Below are 23,064 nucleotides of genomic sequence, written 5' to 3' on the forward strand. Positions count from 1 at the left end.
ATTGTTTTCTGCTCTTTTGTAATAATAATCAATAATAATAATATAAGTATTTAAAGCGATTGAAACATTCAAATAATTTATTTTACTACAAAAACAAGCTTTCGGACGGAGTCCGTCCTTCGTCAGGTGTGATACATTTAACACTTGATAGAGGTATTTATACTGATGTACATCGGAGAAAGGGGGACAAAGAAGGTGGTGAGGAGGAAATACAAATTATTGTTAGAGAGGATTGACGACGCCAAAACAATAATACAAAAGAAGGCGATGTACGACAGGAGAGTGTTACACGAGACAAAAATCATTCAGAGATCTCAGGTGGGCGAACACGGTAAGGAAGACCGGTGGAAGAATTATGATATAGTAATATAATTGGAATTAGTTTTACCAGTCTTTGTTTTTCTCTCCCTCACTGTCAAACAACGACGTCAGACTGTCCTGATGTAAACATCAGGCTGAAATTTGAGACCTTGATCCCCTGATGTGACATCAAACAACAACAACTACTTCATTTAAATGACGATGAGCACGGAGTTTCATAGCCAGTTCTGATACCCTACCCCATTACTGCAGGTAATGTGGTGAAATGCGATATTGTCCGTGTATTCACGCGAGCGACATTCCCCGCAGAAGCGGAAGACGCGAAAAAGGTCATTGTTTTCTGAGCGCGAGCGCACAACATCCTGTACTCACGGACACTGCTAACCGTGGGGAATGTCCTGCAACAGAGTCACAAGATGCTCTGTAGCAGACGACAGGAAAGACGCCGACAGTGTCGTCTGCGAAGTGTCGTCTGCTAAGTGCTCAGTACGCCACTCCCGATACTCCGCACCGTGTGAATGCTCACACAACACGGGACCAAACTCCGTCTCTGTGAGCAGTGTTCTTGCTTTTTCTTCTACTAGAATCTTCCGTGTGGATGTCGCTCGTGTGAATACACAGTGAGAGTCCTACAGTGTCGAAATACTTTAGAAGTGCTGTTAGGGCAGAGCGTTGGTACGCTGTATTTGGCCATGTTGGCCAAGCAGTGTTGACATAGCGAGAGTGCCAGTATCCGCAGGTCATTTATATAACACTGCAAGTGTCGTTCTGCAAGGTTCGTAGTGTGCGCAATACAGAAGGATGTGATCTTCCAGGTCAGCGCCATGACGGCATCTAGGAGAGTCAACTCGTCGCACGCGGTAACTCCACTGAGCTGAAAACGCCAAGACAGACCTGACATCAGACCTTGACATTCTGATGTGAAATTAGACCTTGATGCCCTGATGTGACATCACAACATCAAGCTCTAATTTCGTCCGGGGCCACTGCGCCTCTGGCGCGGCTCGGTCATAACGTCAGGTCATACGGCGTAAGGTCATACATAAGTCAGGTTGACTCATAGTATGACCTAGCCGGTCATAGTAGACCGTCATACGCTACGTATATCAGGATAAAACCAGAGATAGAAACAGACAAGAGCTGTGCATCTACCATGACTTCCTTCTATGGTATACTGCCAGGCACAAAATGGGCAGTAGGCGTGGCACCGCTGGTCGTTGACGGCGGGTGATGGTAAAGGACCGAATTAAAGAGTTCATAGAGGTTGACGCGACGGCGGTGGCCGACGTGGCCTCTCTCGCGCCCATCCCTTTTGTGGATGAGCGATGCCACGATGAAGATGATGATTGGTCGGTGGCAGTGATGATGATGACGCTGCTGCTGCTCACAGTACAGATATTCCAAAGCCATGCACGCTGCAAGGAATATCATTTCGAAGGACACCGCTACAACAGCATGTCAGTGTGAGGTAGGCATCGAAATACATCACATACACTGTTTGAACAAAGCGCAGTTGCTAACCGTTTTAGCAGGTGTTCCTCTCTTGCTTATTTAGCCTGTAGGACTGTAACGTAAAGTTAGTGTCTGTCCAAAGGGGACTACCTCCATAGGTCTTTAGAAAAAATCTTCCCGGAAACAACACCGCAAGCGATGCTGCCCCGACGACCGTTTTACGGGCCGCGCATTCCAAGACACGGCCCACCCGGGGGCGGACCGCGTTATCAAGGGGCCCTTCTCGAAATATGAAGGACCGGCTCCCTTTCGCCTCCCTCCACCGCGAAAGATCCTGGCCCAAAGGCGAAAGGTCAATACGCGGATTTGAAGGGAGACCAGAGCATAGGTAGCTCTCCTGCTTGATGACAATACACACCTGTAGGAGTTCGTGTGTGTGAGTGTGTGTATGGCTGATTTTCCACCATGATGCCAATACATATACATATATATGTATATATATATATCTCTTGAAAAGTTGGAGTTGGATCGGACGGCTACGTAATTATTTTTAACTTACTTTAACTTTACTTTAACTTTACCGTCAAGATCAACGCAGACGTAGACTGTAACTCATGCAACGTTATCTATGTAATCCAATGCAACACATGCCAGGCCCAATACGTGGGTCAGACAAAAACTTCTTTCCGAATTAGATTCAACAATCACCGATCGGATGTTACCAAGAAACCTAATCTTCCAGTCTCACGCCATTTCAAACAGCCAGAACATTCAATCAACGAAGGCTCAGTTTTTATTCTCCAGTCGAACTTTACCTCCGACCGCTCCCGGGAACAACGGGAATCTTACCTAATTTACAAATTCCGATCGGCCATTAACGAGGACCCTGGCATGCTGTCAACAATAAGAAGTTTAACAACCTAGATAAGACCCTATTGCCTTTTCTCGTTTCAGCCAGATCAAAATCCCCATTGACCCACAAGGACGATGACCCCACTCCTGGACTTGACACAAAAACGCTCTGGAATTTCCCCAATTGACAACCGCCAGGTGGCGGGAATTTCCCCCAACCGACCACGTCATTCTCAAGCCCCTTATCAGCCTCGTGGCCACATTTAGCTCTTTTGTCCCGAAGAAGGCGGAGCTTCCACCGTAACGTAGACATCCTCCCTAACCTTTATGATTTTTAAGTTTTAATAAACCCCTTTTATTGTTACTTCCCCTACTTTCGTCATCTGTCTCCCATTTATTTCAACTATATATATATATATATATATGTTTACAATTCAAGCGTGCCACAATCCCAGCTGTGGACGGCCGTTTCGAGCTTCTTGGCTCTCATCGGCACAGCGTAGGGATGTGACACGCTCTTGGGTCGGCACAAACACTGTGTCTCAGCAAGACATCAATGTACCAGGGTGTTAGCAACACCTCTGGAGGCCGCAGTGCAAAGCCAGTAAGTACAGATACAAATATAAAAATGAGCAAATGCTCCAAGGCTGCACGTGAGGCATATGTTTACAATTCAAGCGTGCCACAATCCCAGCTGTGGACGGCCGTTTCGAGCTTCTTGGCTCTCATCGGCACAGCGTAGGGATGTGACACGCTCTTGGGTCGGCACAAACACTGTGTCTCAGCAAGACATCAATGTACCAGGGTGTTAGCAACACCTCTGGAGGCCGCAGTGCAAAGCCAGTAAGTACAGATACAAATATAAAAATGAGCAAATGCTCCAAGGCTGCACGTGAGGCATATGTTTACAATTCAAGCGTGCCACAATCCCAGCTGTGGACGGCCGTTTCGAGCTTCTTGGCTCTCATCGGCACAGCGTAGGGATGTGACACGCTCTTGGGTCGGCACAAACACTGTGTCTCAGCAAGACATCAATGTACCAGGGTGTTAGCAACACCTCTGGAGGCCGCAGTGCAAAGCCAGTAAGTACAGATACAAATATAAAAATGAGCAAATGCTCCAAGGCTGCACGTGAGGCATATGTTTACAATTCAAGCGTGCCACAATCCCAGCTGTGGACGGCCGTTTCGAGCTTCTTGGCTCTCATCGGCACAGCGTAGGGATGTGACACGCTCTTGGGTCGGCACAAACACTGTGTCTCAGCAAGACATCAATGTACCAGGGTGTTAGCAACACCTCTGGAGGCCGCAGTGCAAAGCCAGTAAGTACAGATACAAATATAAAAATGAGCAAATGCTCCAAGGCTGCACGTGAGGCATATGTTTACAATTCAAGCGTGCCACAATCCCAGCTGTGGACGGCCGTTTCGAGCTTCTTGGCTCTCATCGGCACAGCGTATATATATATACTTTTGTCCTGACGAAGACAGTGCCACTGTCGAAACGTCGACCCCTTGCCCATTTTACTTTTTAACGTCTCCCCATGTAATAAACTAGTGTTTTTAACTTCCCTAAAATATGTTTCCGCGTCTTTTTTTGAACTTCTATATATATATATATATATATATATATGTATATATGTGTGTGTGTATGAGTTTATATAAAAGAGGCTACATCTAGTTCTCTTGCTTGATGACAATACACACTCCGTTGCATGACAATGCATGGCAATACATGTAGCATCCTATCTTTGTCTCTGAATGCGCGGCCCATTAAACGGTCGTCGGGGCAGCAACCTTTGCGGGTGGTGTTGTTTCCAGGGAGATTTTTTCCCTAGAAATCTTATCTTTCGGTCGGCGAACAAAATGGCTGCGAACAAGCATAACCGCGTATGAAGAATGGGAATGCACGAAAGCATGCCTCACACATCAGATACATAACTGAATAAAAGCTTGTGGCTCCCAGACCACTGGTAGCCCAGACAAGGTAGCCGCGTCCGCGAGCCACTTCCCTCATCCTATCGTTACATTACCTCATTATCTTATCATTATCTTACCTCATCTTACCTCTTCCCGTTTTCGCGGCTGGCCACCAGCCTGCAATAAATCACTTTGCTTTTGGAATTTGAGGAGTGCGCCTGAGTCTCCTCATTTTTGGTGGCCCGAACGTCTTCTCAGTGGTCTGCGCGCCCAAAACTAAAGTGGCGAAGACGAAGCGCGAATTGCATGAGATGCGTGGCCGACATCATTGCGACGGGTGACAACAGCCAGTAAAATGTGCCATAACACAGAAACACAGCCATAACAGAGTCAGCGGATTCCAGTTGACCATCGTCAATTATAGACCGTCGATCAAGGCCTGTCTCTCTGACAGATGTTGGTTCTTTACAACTAACAAAGAATTCATGACGTCTTCTTGGACGCTGCAGCCACGCACAGTCCTGGCAAGGTTGTAGTAGCTAAGGCAGTTGTTGTCACCAGGAATTATTGAGGTGTGCGATGTCTTTGGCGCTGGGTGCTTGCGTGACAGGTGCTCTGACAGGTTCGGCAAAATTGTGGGCACCGTAACTGGCGCCAACGTTGGAGCTCCGCGTGGTATGCGTACCTCTTGTCCATAGATTATGTGAACATATCGCGAACTGTGGTTCGAAATGGAGCTCACAAACAGCACATTAAAGAACCAGGGTCCTATCGTCCTGACGCAAATTCCGCTGCTACACTTCACGTCTTTCCTCGTCTTTTGAGACTTTGAACAGTGAAATCTTGCCATTTCGGTGGTCATCCGATGTTGTTCTAGAGTATCCTGTTCTACATCCAGGAGCGTAGCAGTGATTCAGTCTTCGTTTTGGTCCCACACATGCACGGAAACAGCACGCTGTGCTAACCACATCAACAAACGGAGCAACTTCAAGTGCTGTCTACAGCAGCGCCACCGCTACATTCAATATTGGCGCGGTCACCAGGAAGCGAAGGGAAACCCATCCGGTCGCCACACTGGTTATTCTAGGTCACTATACCTTTGCCTCCGCGTAAACCAGTTTTGCCAGTTCCCCCGGAGAATTGGGGATAGAAGGAGCGGCCGAATCATGACTGAGCCAGGAGCAATGCTTTTTCAGAACCCCGAACAGCCGAGTAGCAGACGACAGTGGAGTAGCAGACAACATTTCTCTGAACCAATCAGCGAGCGCGGACTCTGTAGCGTCAGCGCGAGGTCTCAAGCACATCACAGGCTGGTACTGCTCTCCACCACCGTTGCGCACGGTCGCTTTTTGCGGCGTACTTTAAATTCGATTTCCGCTATAATTATGACTCTGTGGTGCGAATTGCTTCTCATGGTGCATCTTACTGGCACGCTTAACAGTTTTAGAGAAAGAAAACCGTGTGTTAAAAATGACTTCTGCGCTACTTTAACCTTTTTTCGTGACTCGCTGGCTCCAAGTGAGCAATATCCTTCTACACGGCTGGTCGCATTGCTTCGCTGAGGCTCGTCTGTATTTCTAAATGTCGCTTTCCCCCAGGTGTGTCCCTCATTTGCATTAATAGAATATACGTCAGACTTAGTGGTTTGCAATTATTCACGTGAGCGTCCGAGGACGTCATATGGAAGGCGTTAAACGCCCCAAAAAGGGTGCTATGTCACTGTCGCCGCCGTGAACGAACTTAACTGGGCAGAACCGTCGGAGGACAGCCAAATTAATGGTCGGTCCCAAATAGTGCAAGTGCCAGTGGCTTTACACTGACGCGTGGGTTGCGTTTTCGTCGTGTCTGCTGGAATAGGATGCGATCTTGCACCACAGAACTTCCGTTTGACTAATTTTACTCATTTATCTCTTTCTTTTGATGCGACCGATATGGGTTTCTTAAAATACACTGTAAATCAGGTTGCGAACTTTAGTACACTTAAGGAACATAATGGAAGCTCGCTTTTATTGTTCGTGAATCATATTCGACCTGATTTCATTCAAGCTAATAAGTAAACACCTGGTTGACTCGCCCAATAGTTAGTGTACCTTAGTGAGACTTATACTAGCAGTTATACTATCGTGTACTTGCATGGTTATCCTATTGTACTTCGTCACTGTGTCATTGTACAGTGCTGAACACCGTACGAACTTACAGACATGGGCATAGGTAATTCAGTCACCTCTTTGCGAGTCTGTACGGCAAGGGGTAGCTTCGTCAATAATCCTGGTGGTTACCTGGTGGTACAGAGAGCATTTCGCATGGTGGGTAGTTCTCTTGGGCTACCCAAACCCCAGAGCAAGAGGGTTAGCACACTCTTCCCTGTCTTGTACCACCATCATCTCTCTCTTTTACCCTCCCCTCTTCTCCCTCCCCTAGGTGCAACGGGCTGCCACTTCAGAGCATACTGACCGCCACTTTCCCCCTACATCACACCACCACGCACCACGCAAGTCCGTACGGTATACCATTCGCTGTTAGCGTGTTACCCTGAAGAAGGAACGCGCGGGAGCGCTTTCCGTAAAGTTTTGTCCAGCACGACTGTACCTCCATTGAAACAGTATGACGCCTGCCATGCCACATGATGCAAGGCTAGGTCAGCACTGGGCCGCTTCATTACACCTCCTTGTGTTGCACAATCACCTCTTTTTTCTATATAACAGAATTTTTTATTGCGAGTATTAATTCAAACATATCACCACAAACAAAGATCAGGGTTGACACGAAACCAGCTCCCATGGCATAGTGGTTAGGATGGTCGCTTTCCAACGCCGAGACTGGTAGGTTACCCGGGTTCCAATCCTGTCACCGGCTGTGCTGTCTGAGGTTTTCCCTGGGTTTTCCGAAGACTTTCCAGACGAATGTCGGCACAGTTCCCCCTGAAGTCGGCCCAGGACGCATATTAACCCCCCTGTGCCCCAACTCCTTCCTGCTGTCCTCTCTCCATCTGTCCACGTCTGTACGCCGCTCATAGCCACAGTTGCTTCGCGGCGTTAACACTGACTCAAAAGGAAAAAAAAAGATTGACACGAACAGCGTCAGTCAGTTAAGTCAGCGACGGTGTCAGCACTCGTCTTCAGTGCGTTTTTCCATGCCCTTGAAAAAGAGAGTGACATTCCATGACATTGATTCTTTGTGAGAAAGCGTAGCAGTAATTCTATTACTGGTTCGAAGTAGCACTTTTTTTTTTCACATTCCAGTAGTGCGTTTTAAAACAGCGTGACATTTCATCGCCCAAGTATTGCCACTCAAACGCCGTAACACCCAATGACTTCACCCATAGAAAGTCTCGTTCGTACATAGCAGACGTCGTTCTCTCCCCGTAACAGTCGTAGGGATTCCTATAACTGCGGCACTGTACGCCAACAGCGGCATTAAGCTCAGTGTACTTTGTGGACTTTGAATGGGAGGGCGAGCAATTTCAAATGGCGTAAAATTGGAGCACCTCGCACTCACTGCTTTGAAAGGCCGTCCGAAAGCATAAGTCACTCGCTTTCATCGTTGCATAATACGTGCAGGAAATAAGTGCTGTCGGGCTTGCTTCGGGACGCTCCGTGCTCGGCTGGCTCTGTGTATGGGCTCAAATAGGCTAGCCGCGTTCCACGGCAAATTAGCGCATAATATTCATATGCGTTGTAGATATTAGGGAGTTGCCAAATAGGATACAATAAGAGAACTACAGTCAAACCTCGCTTTACGAACACCCTTCGTTTCTCAGAAAATCGTTCGTAAATCGAGGTATTCGTAAATCGAGGTCCGAGGTGTGCAGTGCACAAATACCTCACAAAACCACGGGAAATTAATTTGAATAAGTTTTATTTTTGAAAATACTGCGTAGTTGTGCTTTGCACCATACTTTCTGCAGGGTCTGTCCTGTTTAGAAGAGATGACAGAAGTCTGACACTTGACTCATCCACCCGGTCCTCAAAGTCCCGTATCGCGCGTGGATGAGACTGTTTCCAACGGCAAATATCACGCTTGTCACCGGCTGTCAGGGCTGAACGCCTTCTCTTGGAACGGCAAGATGTTTCCATCTCGGAGACCTGGCCCAAACTGACAACCGTTCGGCTGCAAACGCCCCAATCATTCTTTCACGAAATGGTGAATCATGTTTGTAGAACGTAGTGGCGTTGGGACATTGTATGTTTGACCTTGGCAGCATGTACTGAGGAACTTTCATTATCCTCCGGTCCATTGGCCTGTTCTCTGTACGTTCATAACGCCCGTTCGTATGTCGAGGTCAGAATGGCTTGGCTACTTTGGGTCCGTTCCCTAATAATCCGTTCATAGTTCGGATATCGAGGGTTCGTAAAACGAGGTCAAAATGCACGGGAAAAGTTTGATTCCCTGTGGAGCCGTTCGTAAGTTGAGGGAATTCGTATATCGAGGGTTCATAAAACGAGGTCCGACTGTACAGTGAAATGTGCTATAGAACTGGACTGGTACAACGTCGGTGGATATCGTATTGCCAACTGTAGGATGGGACAAGCGCAAGCTTGCCCACATAAGGTTTCAAAACTAATACTGCCCACGCCCTATAAACGAAGAGCAGGCACAAAGAGGGAGTTACGGAGGGGGGGGGATATGTTTATTGCAAAAAGAAAGGGAGGAAGGGAGTTACAGCATTTCCATTGGTAGTCGCCAATTACGTATATGCCTACAGCAGCATGACGCAAACCTTTGTCGAGAGCTGTTGCGAGCGCTATTGCTACAAGTGCAAGAAGATGAAGAGAAGCGGATTGTTTGTAAAGGATACGGTGACATGGAACATCTCCGATTTGAGTTAAGATAACATTAGTTGCGCCAGAAGCTGATATTGCAAAACGTTGATTCCCAATTATTGCGAGTGGATAGAGATCCGCTTGTTGCTCCTGGACATGATAGCGGAAGCATTGGTGGCCATAAGAGTGAAACAGGGCTGTTGGTTACGCCGATAGGGCGATCGTATTGCAAACTGCAGGATGGGAAAAGCGAGTGCTTGCCCACATGACATTTCAGAAATAGTACTGCCCTCGCCCTAAAAACGAAGAGCAGGATCAACTAGTGCTAGGCAGGCAGTCCCACGGAACCGCCAATGCCAAACATCCCTTGTATTGTTGACTCTATGAGATGAGCCACAGAAGATTGTGTACTCATCTTCCTAAGCTTTCCCTAACCATTTATCCCGCTTGTTACCCCACTTGTTATTCGTATCTCGCCCATTTCTATCCTTGAGTCAACAACTGAGACCAGTTCTAAAACATTGCCACATTGCTATCGCACTGAAGTGCAGCATCCCATCGTATACTCTCGAGGAGTGCCAACATCCTTTGTGCCGTAAGGAGTAAGGAGTAAGTGGGTAAGGAGCGCCGTATCCTTTACAACATCCCTCAGAAGCCTTCATTGGAATCGCAACAGTTGGGAGAGAGTGTATTGGCATCAAATGGAAGGCCGGCCACAGGGGCAGGGGCAACAGTTGGGGTCGTTCATAACTTCCATCACAGAATTATGTTGCGTTAAATATTTTGAATATCACTGTCTTAGTTCCTGTGTCGGCGAGTAATCTTAACGGTGCGTAGCGCTTGTTTCTGACGTAACGCCAGTTGCTCCCCTTTTTGTCTACGCAATATTTGTTGCTAAAAAAAAAAAACGAACATCACGGCGCGTCGAAGCGCGTGTATCACTACGTGCACTGACGTCATGATAACGTGGAGTACAGACCTTCTGGTTGTATTGCCAACTGTAGGATGGGACACGTACAACTGCGCTGCTTCTCACTTAAGCACTCAAAAGTTGGAACATCGTACTACATGTACGACGTACAGATGCATAATGCACGCATATATACACATACATAAATAAAACAGGTGTAGGGACACCGGGGTTGTCACACGGGTCAGTTGTCACACTCGCTTCTTCGAGAAAACGAAGTAGAGCAGTTGAGCCTGTTTCCCGGCCGTTTGTATGCGGCACGAGAAACCACAAAGTCACTGAATGCGCCTCGATGTGGCCTTTACAGCTCAATGGCGTTACCGCTTGAGACAAGTTGTCTCTCCCGGATGCTGTCACTGCGGTGCTCTAGGGACCTGGACCACATTCTTCGTCATTGCTCACACTACCAACCTTCCCGAACCGCACTCTCTGGGTTTCTTAGTCAGCTGGACTCTCGCCCCTTCTCCCTATCAAAATTGCTTGGTCCCTGGCCGAATCCAGTCCCACTAACGCTCTGCGCTCAAAGCTCTTTTGACCTTCTTTGGCACTATCGCACTCCGATCCTCATTGTGAAGGGGCTCATTATTTCATTGCCCCCATCAGCACCAGCAATGGGGTAGAGCGTCGCCTCTGGCGATGAAACTTCCCATTCATCATCATAAAACAAAGTTGTTGTTGTTGTTGTTAACTGAATAATATTTCGTTGTCATGGAAAGTATGGCAAGCTGCACGTAGCATAAGACTTGTTTCACCGACGAGTAAGTAAAATTGTCCGTTCTTGCAATTTTCAAATTTTGCGCGACGCACACTAAAGCTCTAAAGAATGCGCGCGTTCGTAATGTTTGTTCAGCTTTCGGAGAACTTTTCACGGATTATCAGCGGAATACGTTCTGCAGTTCAGTCCACTTCTGAGGTAGAGTCACTGTGGGTGTCGTAGGGGTAAGTTGTCACGTACTTCAACTGGTGGAGCGACTGACAGTGCAAACTATATATCCGCGAGAAAGTGTGTTTCAGTAGCTTTTTCGTACATCTTAGAGATCGTGTAGCAATTTAGCACCGCTTTTTACATTTACAATGCCGGTCTACATCCAGTAATGGTTAGCTTGTCGTGCACCCATGAACCCTGTATAGAGTTAGGGAGACGTCTACATTGTACAAATGTAAGGCTTAAGATAATAGGTTATTTTCTGCTCGTTTAGTTTGTTTTCTATATGCATTTCCAATGTGTATTCCATTCCATTCGGTACAGCTCCACAATAAAGGTTACTAGAAAATGCAGCTGAGGTAACCTGCCCCAGCCCGGGTGACAACCTGCCCCGCTTCTGGGACGTATCGGCACACCTGACGACCTCCGCGCAAATGTTTTTTTTTATATATATATATACTGTTTTTGAAGCCAACTTTAGTTTAATATGTGCGTTGTATAGCCAAAAGATCATACTAAAATCCAGCGTTGGTTTCATCAGCCTTACGAACGTCCTTTCGTCTCAGCAAAATCTGAACTAAACACCGTGACAACTCTCCCCGGTCTTCCCTATCCTGCTTTCCGTAAAAGGCCTTCGATAACCGACATTTCCTCTTTCCATTTTACAATAAGCAAGATGTCGAATCAAAATAGCCGACACTCGTTCAAAATGAATATGGGTCAACTCGGGAAGAGATTCCTTCATCTCCCATACTTCCTTCTACGCGTTCATATTTTATATTCTTCCCTTCATTTCATATTCCTCCTGTCTACTCTTTTTTTCTGCCGTACTACTTTCGCTTTGTTAGCGTTTTCTTTCTCTCTCTCTCTCTCTCTCTCTCTGCCCAGCAAAAGACGTCCTCTTATGAGTGATGCTCACTCCCTCAACCTAAGGTGGCGCTATTGCAAGGCACCTGCCCTCCGGAGTAGTTCTTACATTCGGAATGAACCGTGGCGCTCTCTAGAACGAAGATGAAAAATGAAAGAAAAAGGCGGAGCGAACACGTTCCTCTGTTTTTCGTTTAGTTATTCTTTGTTTCATTTCTTTTTTTTTTACGTTTTCAGGGAAGGATGTCACTCTCGAGCGGATGTTTCTGAAATGCATTTTTTTTTAATTTTTGTCTTCCTCCTGCGCATCTTTTATATCCCTTGTTTTTCTTCTCTTTTTTTTTTCGGAGTCGCCTGCACTTTATTTTCTCAGGCACCCGGCTAATAAAAAGAAAAAGGATCGAGCGGAACCCTCAGTTTCAAATTTCAGTCGTTTGTCTTTAGAGAACTAAGGAGTACATACAAGGGAGGGAGGGGGGGTACTTTCTCAGATTTTTTCCCCGCATATTTATTGGCGTTTTCGTTATGCGCCTCTCTAGCTCGCATTGAGTTTTGCAATGTAAGAAGGGATGTCGTGATCGTGTCACGTTCGGATAGAGTCCGGCATGCGAAAAAATCTGTATTAAAAAATATACGCATATTGAACGCGAAATTATTTTTTTTTCTGCCACGGTCATTATTTTGAGGTTGAAAAATGAGTTCGGAGTCGGAAGAAATCCTAGGTGGTGCGGAGGCCATAGAACGAGTTATGTTGTCCTTTCTATTGTCCTTTTTTTTTTCTTTTTTTTTTCTCTCCTATAGAGTTGCGTCCTACAAGTGTCTTTCAGTCTTGATGCACGTTTCGTTGTAGTCTTTTATCTTTGATAGCTACAGGTCGTATTGTGCTAGGATGTGTCTCGCGCCCGGTTGAGGTCCATAAAACATGTACGACGACTGGTTAGGCTCGTATTTTTTATTTATGTTTTGTCATTTAGGATTTAGACGTAGTCGAGACGATTCTCTGTATGTGAACGTTTTATACAAGCTACGTTGAATCTAAATCGCATGATGATTTGTGATGCTGTTTTCTGTACTGATGTCCATGAAACGTTCCGTACGATTTGAAACCTATTTTGGAATCAACCAATGTAATAAATTTTCTTTATATATATTTAAGAGCATGTTACTGGTATGACGTGAAGCGATGGAGACGTTGGTATTATGTAAGAATATGTAGTGCAAAGTACATGTCACGGTCTGTTGCAGATTTAACGCCGATACCTTTTATTTATTTATTTATTTTTAGTACCGTTGATATCAGTAGTTCGCGAATGGACCTCTACCTGAGAAACGTCATCATGACGTTGGTAGACAGACTGAAACCGAAACAAATCGGAAGGAGAGGGCTGCGCTTTCGGGGGCGACCCTGTTCCCCATTAGCTTCGAGCGTAGTTCTACTCTACCAAATTGGTGGCGCTTTCGAACACGATGACGTCATTTGTTTTTTCAAACAGGGAGAGTTATATTGAAACGGACCGATGACGCGAACAATTTAGTGTCATGGTACAATTTTCAGTTTTAGCGTTGGCCTTCACAAGAGGCGTTAAATACGATGTGCCCCTTGCTGAGGTTTCAATCGCCGTCAATATGGTGGCGTCCACGGGAAAACTGTGTCGTCGATCACAGAGTCTGTAAATCCGAAATAGTCGTTTTTGCTGCAACCAGATGGCGCTGCCGTTCATGATAGCGCGTAAGGGAACATGATTCTCCTAAATTTATGCTTCTGTCGTCGCGTTATGGAAACCATAATCGTAAACGGAAAAGGAACCGTAGTATCTCCACGCTTTCCCAAAGCTCTCTATTGTGGACCCTATCTGAACTCGTTCACGCTACAACGCTGTGTAAATAAGTGACAGTAAATAGTGAATAACTGCTGATAACAGGAACTTGCGGGTGGCAGCGTTGTCAGCACCCACTCCGGATCCGCTTTTGGAAGTAGCTGGTAAATCTAAAAACAGATAAGATTGCATTGTCCCTGTCGTGTGTCTTCTGCGTTTTTATGCCCAATCTCATGCTGTTTTCTTCACGTAACTTTAACTAATTAATTTTTCTCAGAACGTAACTTTCAACTCTCGGCCTCCCACATTGTACTTGCTACAATATGAAATAAGGTTTCAATTCAATTGAATTCAATTCAATCAACTCTAGCTAGCTACCTGCTTCAGTAACTAGTGACCTTTAACTTATTACTTTTTTCGTGTAGTGACTGTAACGTAGATATTTGTTAAGGCAACTTTTCCCACCAATGGTTATATAATCCACACACAAAGAGAACGTATTCTATAGTTAACTGCTTGCAGAAGCCCTCTTTTCTGAACAACAACAACAACAACAACAACCGATGATGACGATGAGATGGGGTATTTCACCGCAGTGGTGCGGTACCCTGCCCCATTGCAGGTGGAACATTGTATGAAGATGATGATGGAAGGATGAAGGATTTCTGAACGAACACACACGGCAGATCCTCATAAGTGGGTTTTAAAAGCCGCGGGAAATATTAGAAAGAAAAAAAATGAAAACCCAGTTTCCTGCGTGTCAGTGCGCTTAGGCTTCAAGTGTGTGAATGCATAAAAACAGCGAAGTTTAACCAAGAGCGGAACCGAAAGGGGCTGAAAGAATTGCGAATAGAAGGGGAACACAATGACAAGGAGACTGAAAAGAGGAAGGCTTGAAAAAGGGATCAATAGAACCTTGCTGGTCTTGCTCTTGTTTTTTTGTGTGTGTTTTTTTGTTTTTGTTTTTTTGTTTTCGTGTTATAGCTTCGCATTTTTCTTTGTATTGCGGATAACTCCTAAGAGGGCCTCACGCTATTTTCTTGGTTCTATCGGGTCTCCTGGTATTTTTAGATTGGGTCCAACATGACCAAACTTTGCTACGTTTCCACACGTCTACTGCTACGTAATAGAACGTACAGCATAAGTGCAGCTTGACACGCTCGTGCATTTTTGGAAAAATGTACCGCTTGAATTTATAGCTATACACGGTATCTCTAAGTTATCTCTGCCGTACCATGTAACGTACGCAAGAAGAGCAGAGGGTACCCCTATACTGTGCTCGGTGTGGCTCGTTCACTACCACAGTGGAGCGGTAGAGGTGTAGACACCACGTATACCTTGCTAGGAAGGTTAGGGGGTACAGTACGCTCTCGTACACATTGTACACGTTGGGACAAAAGTTTACGGAACACGAGAGCGGCGTACTGTTTCTTCGGTGCCACACACCCTAGCGGCTGGAGGAAGCGGCTGAGTCCACTGTTTCGGAGGGGTGGAAGGGTGCGCTGTTAGGGACACACAGTTGTAGTTCCGGTGTGGTATCGCTTGGGCGTGACTGGAGAGTGGAAGCTGCCGCAATGCGTCGCTAGCAGCGCACCCATCCCAGAGCCGTATATAGAAAGAGTTTGGCCACTAGGAGGAGCCTAACTTGAAGCGCGTCATGCAACGTCATGGCTGAACGACCTCCCTCGTCGTGCTCTATTGTCCCGTCGCCGACGCCATGTTTAGGCACAACGCTGTTTACGAAGCAAGGGGGAAGACACATGCGTATCGCGTTCATCGAAGGCCCTTCGTCCTTGAATTCTTTGAGATTGGCAACAAAGCCCCCACATCACAGGCGGCTGTGGATCATAAGCCGGCGATTCTGAGTAGGTTACATTGAGCGCAACAAAGCGTGTGTCTGCTAGCTAGCGGACTGCATCACAATGGCGTCCACCTGCTGGCTGATAAGCGGATTCCACGTGGATTCATGCTTATTGGGAGGTGCAACAATGGCTCTGACGTCAAAACAGGCTCCGCCCAAGAAGCGGCAAAAGATCAAAAGATCAAAAGATGGCCAAACTCTCTCTATATACGGCTCCTGACCCCTCCACCCCTCCGAAAGAGTGAACTCACCCGCTTACGTAGGCCACTACGGTGTTGCACTGACGAAAAAAGTACGCGGCTCGCCTGTTCCGCAAACTTTTATCCCAGCCTGTACCTGTTGACGTTTGTACCGGTCGGGGGAACGCATCTGCAGCTTGAAGTTCGTAGCTCATGTGCACCGTAGATGTCTAGTGCGGCTCCCATTTATGCGGTAGTGATCCGTTACAAAATTTAGAATGTACAGAAGTGTAGTCTCGCATGATCGAAGTATTGCAATTAAATCACGATAATGGGATTCAGGTTGATTTTCATTCTACTCATGTCTTACAGAAATAGTTAAAGATGTCTCTTTTTCCTTTCAGGTAACATCGGGTTGCCGCGATTTGGGAGATTGCGGTATTCTGCCAGACCAACGAAAGGTAATGTGATGCAAGATGTGAATGTTTACGCTCCAAGGAATAACATATGGTTCCTGGAAGATAACGTTTGGATAGCCTGAAGGAATAGGTCGCTCTCCAAGCATCAGTTTGTCGATTTTTGTTTTCAAGGGTAGAGTACTTATTAACTTATTGTCGGCATTACACTTTATTGCAATCCGCTCTTTTTGAAATTCCCGTGCATAGAGACGTATGCACGAGGTCAGTGTGACAACATTGTGACGACACGAGGGCGTTTCCTGCCGCCAGGTTTTTGTTGCGCTTGCTGCGGAATTTCATGCGTCCCGCGGCAGAGGGTCTGTGAGGAAGAGGAATGCGAGACAACGCTGCCTGGTTACCGTCCTAAAGGCTGGTTCATACTCTTGCGTTTGCGGTTGCGTGCAGCGGCTTGGGTTTACGTTCGCTTCGTCCGGAAACAGGCTCACGCAACCGCATCCGTGGCACCAGTTCACACAGCCGCATTCTCCCGTTGCGTTCCTCCAATGAGCACAGACTGTTTCAGCGCCCTCTTGATGAAAGAAGCTGTAGCCGACCGATCTCCCGGAGTAACAGTGCGCATGCGCTACTTCCTTGAATCTTATTGGACATTTGGCTTCCGCGTGCGGTGCTTGCGTCGAAAAAATTGGTCTAGTCAACCCCTTGCGTTCGGCTCCTGTAGGACACTTGCGGACAGCGTTTCTCCGTTGCCATGGCAATGATTCGCCTTACGCTCACGCAACACGCCAGCGCAACCTTCAACCCAACAGTGTGCCCCAGTCTTAACAATAATGTTACGGAAGAGTCAGTTCTCCCGCTTGCTCCTCCGCGCGGGTGCGAGTCCACTGCCGGCTCCCTCGACAAAGTGGGCGTTACTCTTGAGGTACATCGATATCGAGCCAAAGCGTCACCAGACAAATGTTCCTGCGAGACGTACTCATTTGATTAAGTTAAGGAGCGACCATTCCCTTTAAAGTGGGACGCCGCAACAAAATCACCACAATGATTTTGACATAGCAGTAACCCTTGCGGTGTCGGGAACATACATACGAAATATCGCGTTCCCAAAGTTCGCAGATTTTGTTCGAACGAATTATTACGAAGTGAACGCTTGGCCTCTGTGAAGAAAGAGGGCGCTGAAAGCAACACTGCCGACGTCATCCCGCATGGAAGAATGCAAGCTTCGTAGCAGACGACAATGCCGGGTGACGTCACAGTATCTTTCTCCGGGCGAACCGCTGTGCGCTTTGCACGTTGGTTTCGGTTTGGTATTGTCATCATTTACGAATTAATTACTCGCACAAAATGAAGGTGAATGTTGTAATCGGTATCAAGGAAGTTGTCCATGTTCGGCATGATGCTCACCTAATTTTTTTCGAATCCTTCCGAAGTCTCGGCATTACCCACAGTATTCAACGTGTTGTACATAGCTTGTGTACATATGGGAGTGTGTTCCTTAACCGTCTGTGAAGCTGGTTCGAGCGAGTGAGTATGTTGGTGATTCTGCTGAACTGCGTGACCCTGGGCATGTTCCAACCGTGTGCGGACGGCGAGTGTGTCTCGGGCCGTTGCCGGCTGCTCCAGGTGTGCGACGACCTCATCTTCGCCTTCTTCGCACTGGAGATGTGCGTCAAGGTTCTCGCTATGGGATTCATGGGCAACAACGCCTACCTCGCCGAGACGTGGAATCGCCTAGACTTTTTCATCGTCATCGCCGGGTAACCATACCTTCTTTGATAGTGATATTGCGATGTGTGTATATAGTTCTTAACGCTGCCATGAATCTGTCATGACTACCAGAACCGATTGCAACGTGCGTGATCCAGAATCTTACTTGTTGAATGGTTGCGGTAGATACGGCACTTGGAAGGCTGCGTTATCAAAAGACGTTCTGCTAACACTTTCTATTAACTTTACATTGCAAACAATATTCAGCTGGAAGAGTATTCCGCAATTCCCTCTCTGGAAAAACGAGAAAACGTCACTCTCTAAGAACCAATGAGGGCGCGACCGTGAGAAAGGGAATACTGAGGCCGCGCGGGCGTCTCACAGAGTTACGGGGCGTCTGGACGGCGCCTTTCCTCCTCTACCGCCGCCCTCTCACTCTTCCGCTTATGGAGTGACGTCACGCCACCGGAGCCTCTGCAGCCGCGGAAGCAGCGCTGATCTTTAAAATTCGTTTATTTATTATCTAAGCGCTTGTCAGCCGAAAAAAATTAGCCGCTTAGATTGTCGGTCGATTCCGAAAATAGTTGTATATCGGTTTCAGAGATGGGTTTCTGGATGCGGACGTCCCTTTAAACTGCTCGCAATGAGTTTAGGTAATGCCTTGTGGAATCGATTGGTCTTTCAACCATCTCAGTCCTCAATAGGCGATCATAAAGGATCAGTAACCGCGCTCATTGAAAATGCATGCTGGCTCGAAGCGCAAAGCTACATCGGGCCTCAGCTACATAAGGTAATCATAAAGGTAAAGTGGTGTGCTCTACGCTTAGTGAGACAGCCATTCTTCATCCAAATTGACATGCGCTAGGGCGATGACCTCACTATTACGTCCTCTCCTTCCTGCATAAACAAAAAAAAAAAAGAAATCTGAAAAGGGCGTTGCCTCTGGTTTGTGCAAGAACACGTGACAACTCAGACTCTCTGTCTAATTAGAACAGGCTTAGGCCGGTATCGGTGAATGCTGGCCGTAATATATGCTCAAGCAACAAAAATACAGATCCGCATACAACGCACTCAGTGTTACACTGTATTGAAATTGTGCTGCACAAGTGTACTTTGACATATTAAATATCCTTATCAGTAAACAGAGTCTTATTTGATAGAAAAGTCCTGAAGATAGCGGTTCCGAAACCGGGATAAGCAAATCGCGCTATTCCGTTCTATTGGTTTACGTTACGATCCTCAGCTTGGATTTGACAACGTTTTCGTAGAGTGCCTCCGGTACACTAACGCAAACCGATACCATTCGCGACACAATCACCTTTAATCACATTTTATACGGGGCGTTTTATTTTGTACATAGATGTTTTTTACAAAAAGGTTATGAGAAAAGCATAGATACCATTTTCGTAGTTGAGTTATACGGCCAGACAGACACCCGCTCGAAGAGAGTATGTATCGACTAAATTTGTACTTACCTAAATTCATTAACTCTTTATTGATGGGTTTTATTTAGGAGCAAGTGAGATAGCAGAATGGGCTATAACCCTCGTTGACAGCGTTTCAATTAAAAAAAAAATCTGTAAACGAGCACGTGCATCGAAATATCGATCTCGCAATTTTGAGCGGCAAACGCGCGCGCGCGCGTCAGAAGCGCAGGAGCGCTCATTTCACGCGAGTGGGCCACGTGTCCTAGAGCCACAGGGGTGGCCTCCGATGTATTGCCCAACAGACGAAAGCGTGCCGGGCGAACGCAATGCATTCTGGACAGGTCCTGGTCTCACGTCACAGCAAACGTCAACGCACACGTGACCTTAAAGATGGCCGCGCCTGGAGACGAATTCGTTTGCAAACGAAGCGTTAACAGTTTGTGTGGACGTCTTTCGACCACGGTTATTATTTTTGTCCAATAATCTCGCATTAAACGCGCAGTTTTCTACGTGAGGCCGCGTACCGTTGACGACTTCTCAAGATGGCGATGACGACTCGGCATTATGACACACTAAGCCGATGCAATCTACTTAAACTAAAGAGAAATGGGCTACCATGAAAGATGAAAGTCACTTAAAAGGTTAGCCAGCTGTAGGGATCGAACCCACATCTTCTGGATTACCGGTTCAGGGCTCTACCAATTGAGCTAAGCTAGCACGCCTCTCCAGCGACTTTCGGGGTGCGTCATCCGAAGAGACGACAAACCAGCCACTCACTCTCACTCACCCTCCTTTCACTCTTACATTTTTTGCTCACTCATACACACATTCATACGACGGAAATCGTCTTCTCTTTCTTTCATCGTTGATTTCTTAGGCAATTTGAGGCTTCGTTTGTATCTGTCCCTTCTATGTTATTCCAGCCTCAGAACATCAGTTTATCTCTTGTGGGCTACCATGTCGCGGAAGAGGCGCCGTATAGTTTACGCTGGCAAAATGCGTTCATCTCTTGGCTTTATGCCGACGGGAATATCTCTGCAAGCGCTAGAACGACATCTAAACAAAATCACATGACCTCAAAATCACGTTTCCTATAACGTGTGACCAGGACAAGATGGACGTTTTGGGGAAAAGCACCCGCTTGTGGGTATAAGTTACAAAAATGGCGGATTTATGCCACCCCTGTTCCTGGAGCAGTGCAGAACCGTGTACGAAAAAGGCACTCTGCTCATTAATTGAACTTGTCTATATCTGGAGCTCCACCCACTTTTTGAGGTTCGTGGCCAATCACCTGTCGAAATACAGTTCGCTATTATTACAGGCTATCCATAAGTCATACTTCGCCATTATTTACTGCGCGCCACCATGTTGGGGAAACTGGATTGGTTTGGATTGAAACGGATAGGCCTAGCGACATACCAGAACTACGGATTTTGCTGCCACTTTTATCGACGCCATCTGCGTGGCGAGAGGCATGTCGGGAGGACGCAGAACTGCAGAAACGGCTTCTTTATACACAGAAGGCCACCGGTGTGAACTTTGAATCATATAACATGGGAATGTTATATGATTGAAGTCCAGATGAATTGATGTCCAGACATTGATGAATGTCCAGATGGAATCGGAAATGGACAAAGACGTTTATATTCATAAAATTCAAGAAAGACATGCAAAATTTTACGCATCAGTGGCGGCTGTCCTGCTATTTTCTTGGAATCACGGTACTCAGTAGACCTAATATTCAGCGATGAAGCGTATCATTTTAGCGTTAATAATGATGGCGGGGCCAAAGTTGAATCTGATTTTGCGGATAGGTACACGAGCATATATGTTTTCTTTTTTTATCACGAAATCTCTACTTCGCCGTTCCAAGTAACACCTCCATGTTGAGGAAATTTTGGTGTCATGGCGTCCCCCATAAAAACAGCAACCAACGAAATGCGCTGAAGTTTGATTGACATGCAGGTCGAGCCTCTTCTTAAAGTTTTCAAGGCTTCTCCTAATGGCAGAACTCCCTTTTTTATCACATGGCTCTGGAACAATGGAGTTGATGGGGGGAGGGGCAGATAAGCCGCATTGCAGCCGAGATAAGCAGACGAAGGCGAAGGCCACGCCCTCCTGAAGCGCCCGGTTAGGGTTTCGGTTTCATCTAATTTCCATAGTTTTTTCGGTAATGGGTATTTCAACGCACGTGCTCTTTTCAAAAAAAATTATTTAGTGAATGCTTGAAGCGAAGAGTGTGTCCCATTTTGCTATCGCAATTTTGCCCGAAAGCCCATATTTCAGGAATTAATTAATGAATTTTAAGTAAGTAATAGTTATCTAATAGTTACATACGAGGATATTGGCCTAGCCGTATAACTCAACCGCGGGGATGGATATCTTAAACTGTGCTTGTTTCAGGTTTTTTTTAAACGTGAAACGGCTTTCAACTAGGATGATCTCTCATTCTGATATCCCGCTTTTGCACGAGATCCTCTAATTAAATAGTTAATTAATGAATTTTAGGTAATTAATCACCTTGTAGTTGCATACTTTCTTCGATCGGACGTCAGCCTGGCCGTAGAATTCGACTGGAAAAACGGCATCTATTTTGCTCAGCTAGTTTTTTTTAAATAAAAGTTACGTAAGGAATCAAAATAAACAATCTGTATACACTAATACGTGGAGTGCACGGTCGACATATTTCACTCCCAGATGAAGTTACAGAGACCCCTCTCTGCAAGTGGCTTTTCAGTTTTGTACAAAACGCTATGTTGTATGTTCTCGCTTGTCGTGTAATTTACCGAATTAACATCACTTCAAATATGTCGCGCGGTAATGAACGCTCTCTCATAACAAGCCTCCTCGACCCTTCGCATTTCGCGCGAGCGATTTTCAGAGAGCTTTTCCCCCCGACTTTACGGGACTAAAAGAGCCTTTTTATGGGGTTTGTGCACGCTATTAATTGCTGCTCTTGCTCTCTTGTGCCCGAGGAAGCGTTGTTCCGTTGTCTTGTGCCTCTGCCGCTATTTCATAGTCACGATTTCTTCGTGTGTTGCTAGTTCCTCGTTAAACCACCCAGCGACAGCGAAGAATCTGTTAAGAAAAACTAATGAAAGAAAAAAAAAACGAACACTGTTCGAAGACGTAAAAATAAGAACACTAATTATACTGAAAAAAGAGAGAGAAAGAGAAAAGATTCAGCAAAAATTACGAAAGCCCCGGACTTTTTTTTTTTTTGTGGTACCAGTCCCTCATTAACCGTTAATTCCACAGTTTTTCTCAGTCGTTCCGTTAATATGTTTTTGATGATCCACCATCGGACAACCTTGGGTGTTACTTTGTAGTGTGTGTGTGTAATGTTAACTTGATGACGTCATCGTTTATACCGTATATTTTTGTGTGTTTCTTTTTGTTTCAGAGCCCTGGAATACTGTCTAGATGTGGGCAACATAAATTTATCTGCAATTAGGACAATTAGAGTTTTGCGACCACTTAGGGCAATAAATAGGATACCAAGTAAGTATGAAATGAGAAGTTATTTTTCTTTGCTGCACTATAGCCTCGGCGTATTTGTCATGTGTTTACGCGGCACGAGTTTGCTTTA

The 23,064-nt window shown here is 46.1% G+C and overlaps 1 protein-coding gene and 1 long non-coding RNA gene across 3 annotated transcripts in view; both read left to right on the forward strand.

Moving 5' to 3' along the window:
* Nucleotides 1–17,450, forward strand: part of LOC135393486 (uncharacterized) — a 189,416-nt gene extending 171,966 nt beyond the window's left edge. Inside the window, exon 3 of the long non-coding RNA XR_010422658.1 lies at nucleotides 16,330–17,450. This is a non-coding gene — a long non-coding RNA (uncharacterized LOC135393486). The remainder of the gene's footprint in view (nucleotides 1–16,329) is intronic.
* Nucleotides 1–23,064, forward strand: part of LOC135391871 (voltage-dependent T-type calcium channel subunit alpha-1G-like) — a 292,030-nt gene that overhangs the window by 212,437 nt on the left and 56,529 nt on the right. For both annotated transcript variants that reach the window (XM_064622383.1, XM_064622385.1), the window contains exons 2-3: nucleotides 17,853–18,098; nucleotides 22,879–22,976. In XM_064622383.1, the coding sequence (XP_064478453.1) occupies nucleotides 17,853–18,098; nucleotides 22,879–22,976 (344 nt within the window). The remainder of the gene's footprint in view (nucleotides 1–17,852; nucleotides 18,099–22,878; nucleotides 22,977–23,064) is intronic.

This window comes from Ornithodoros turicata, chromosome 4, assembly GCF_037126465.1.
Source record: "Ornithodoros turicata isolate Travis chromosome 4, ASM3712646v1, whole genome shotgun sequence".
Classification (NCBI taxonomy): domain Eukaryota; kingdom Metazoa; phylum Arthropoda; class Arachnida; order Ixodida; family Argasidae; genus Ornithodoros; species Ornithodoros turicata.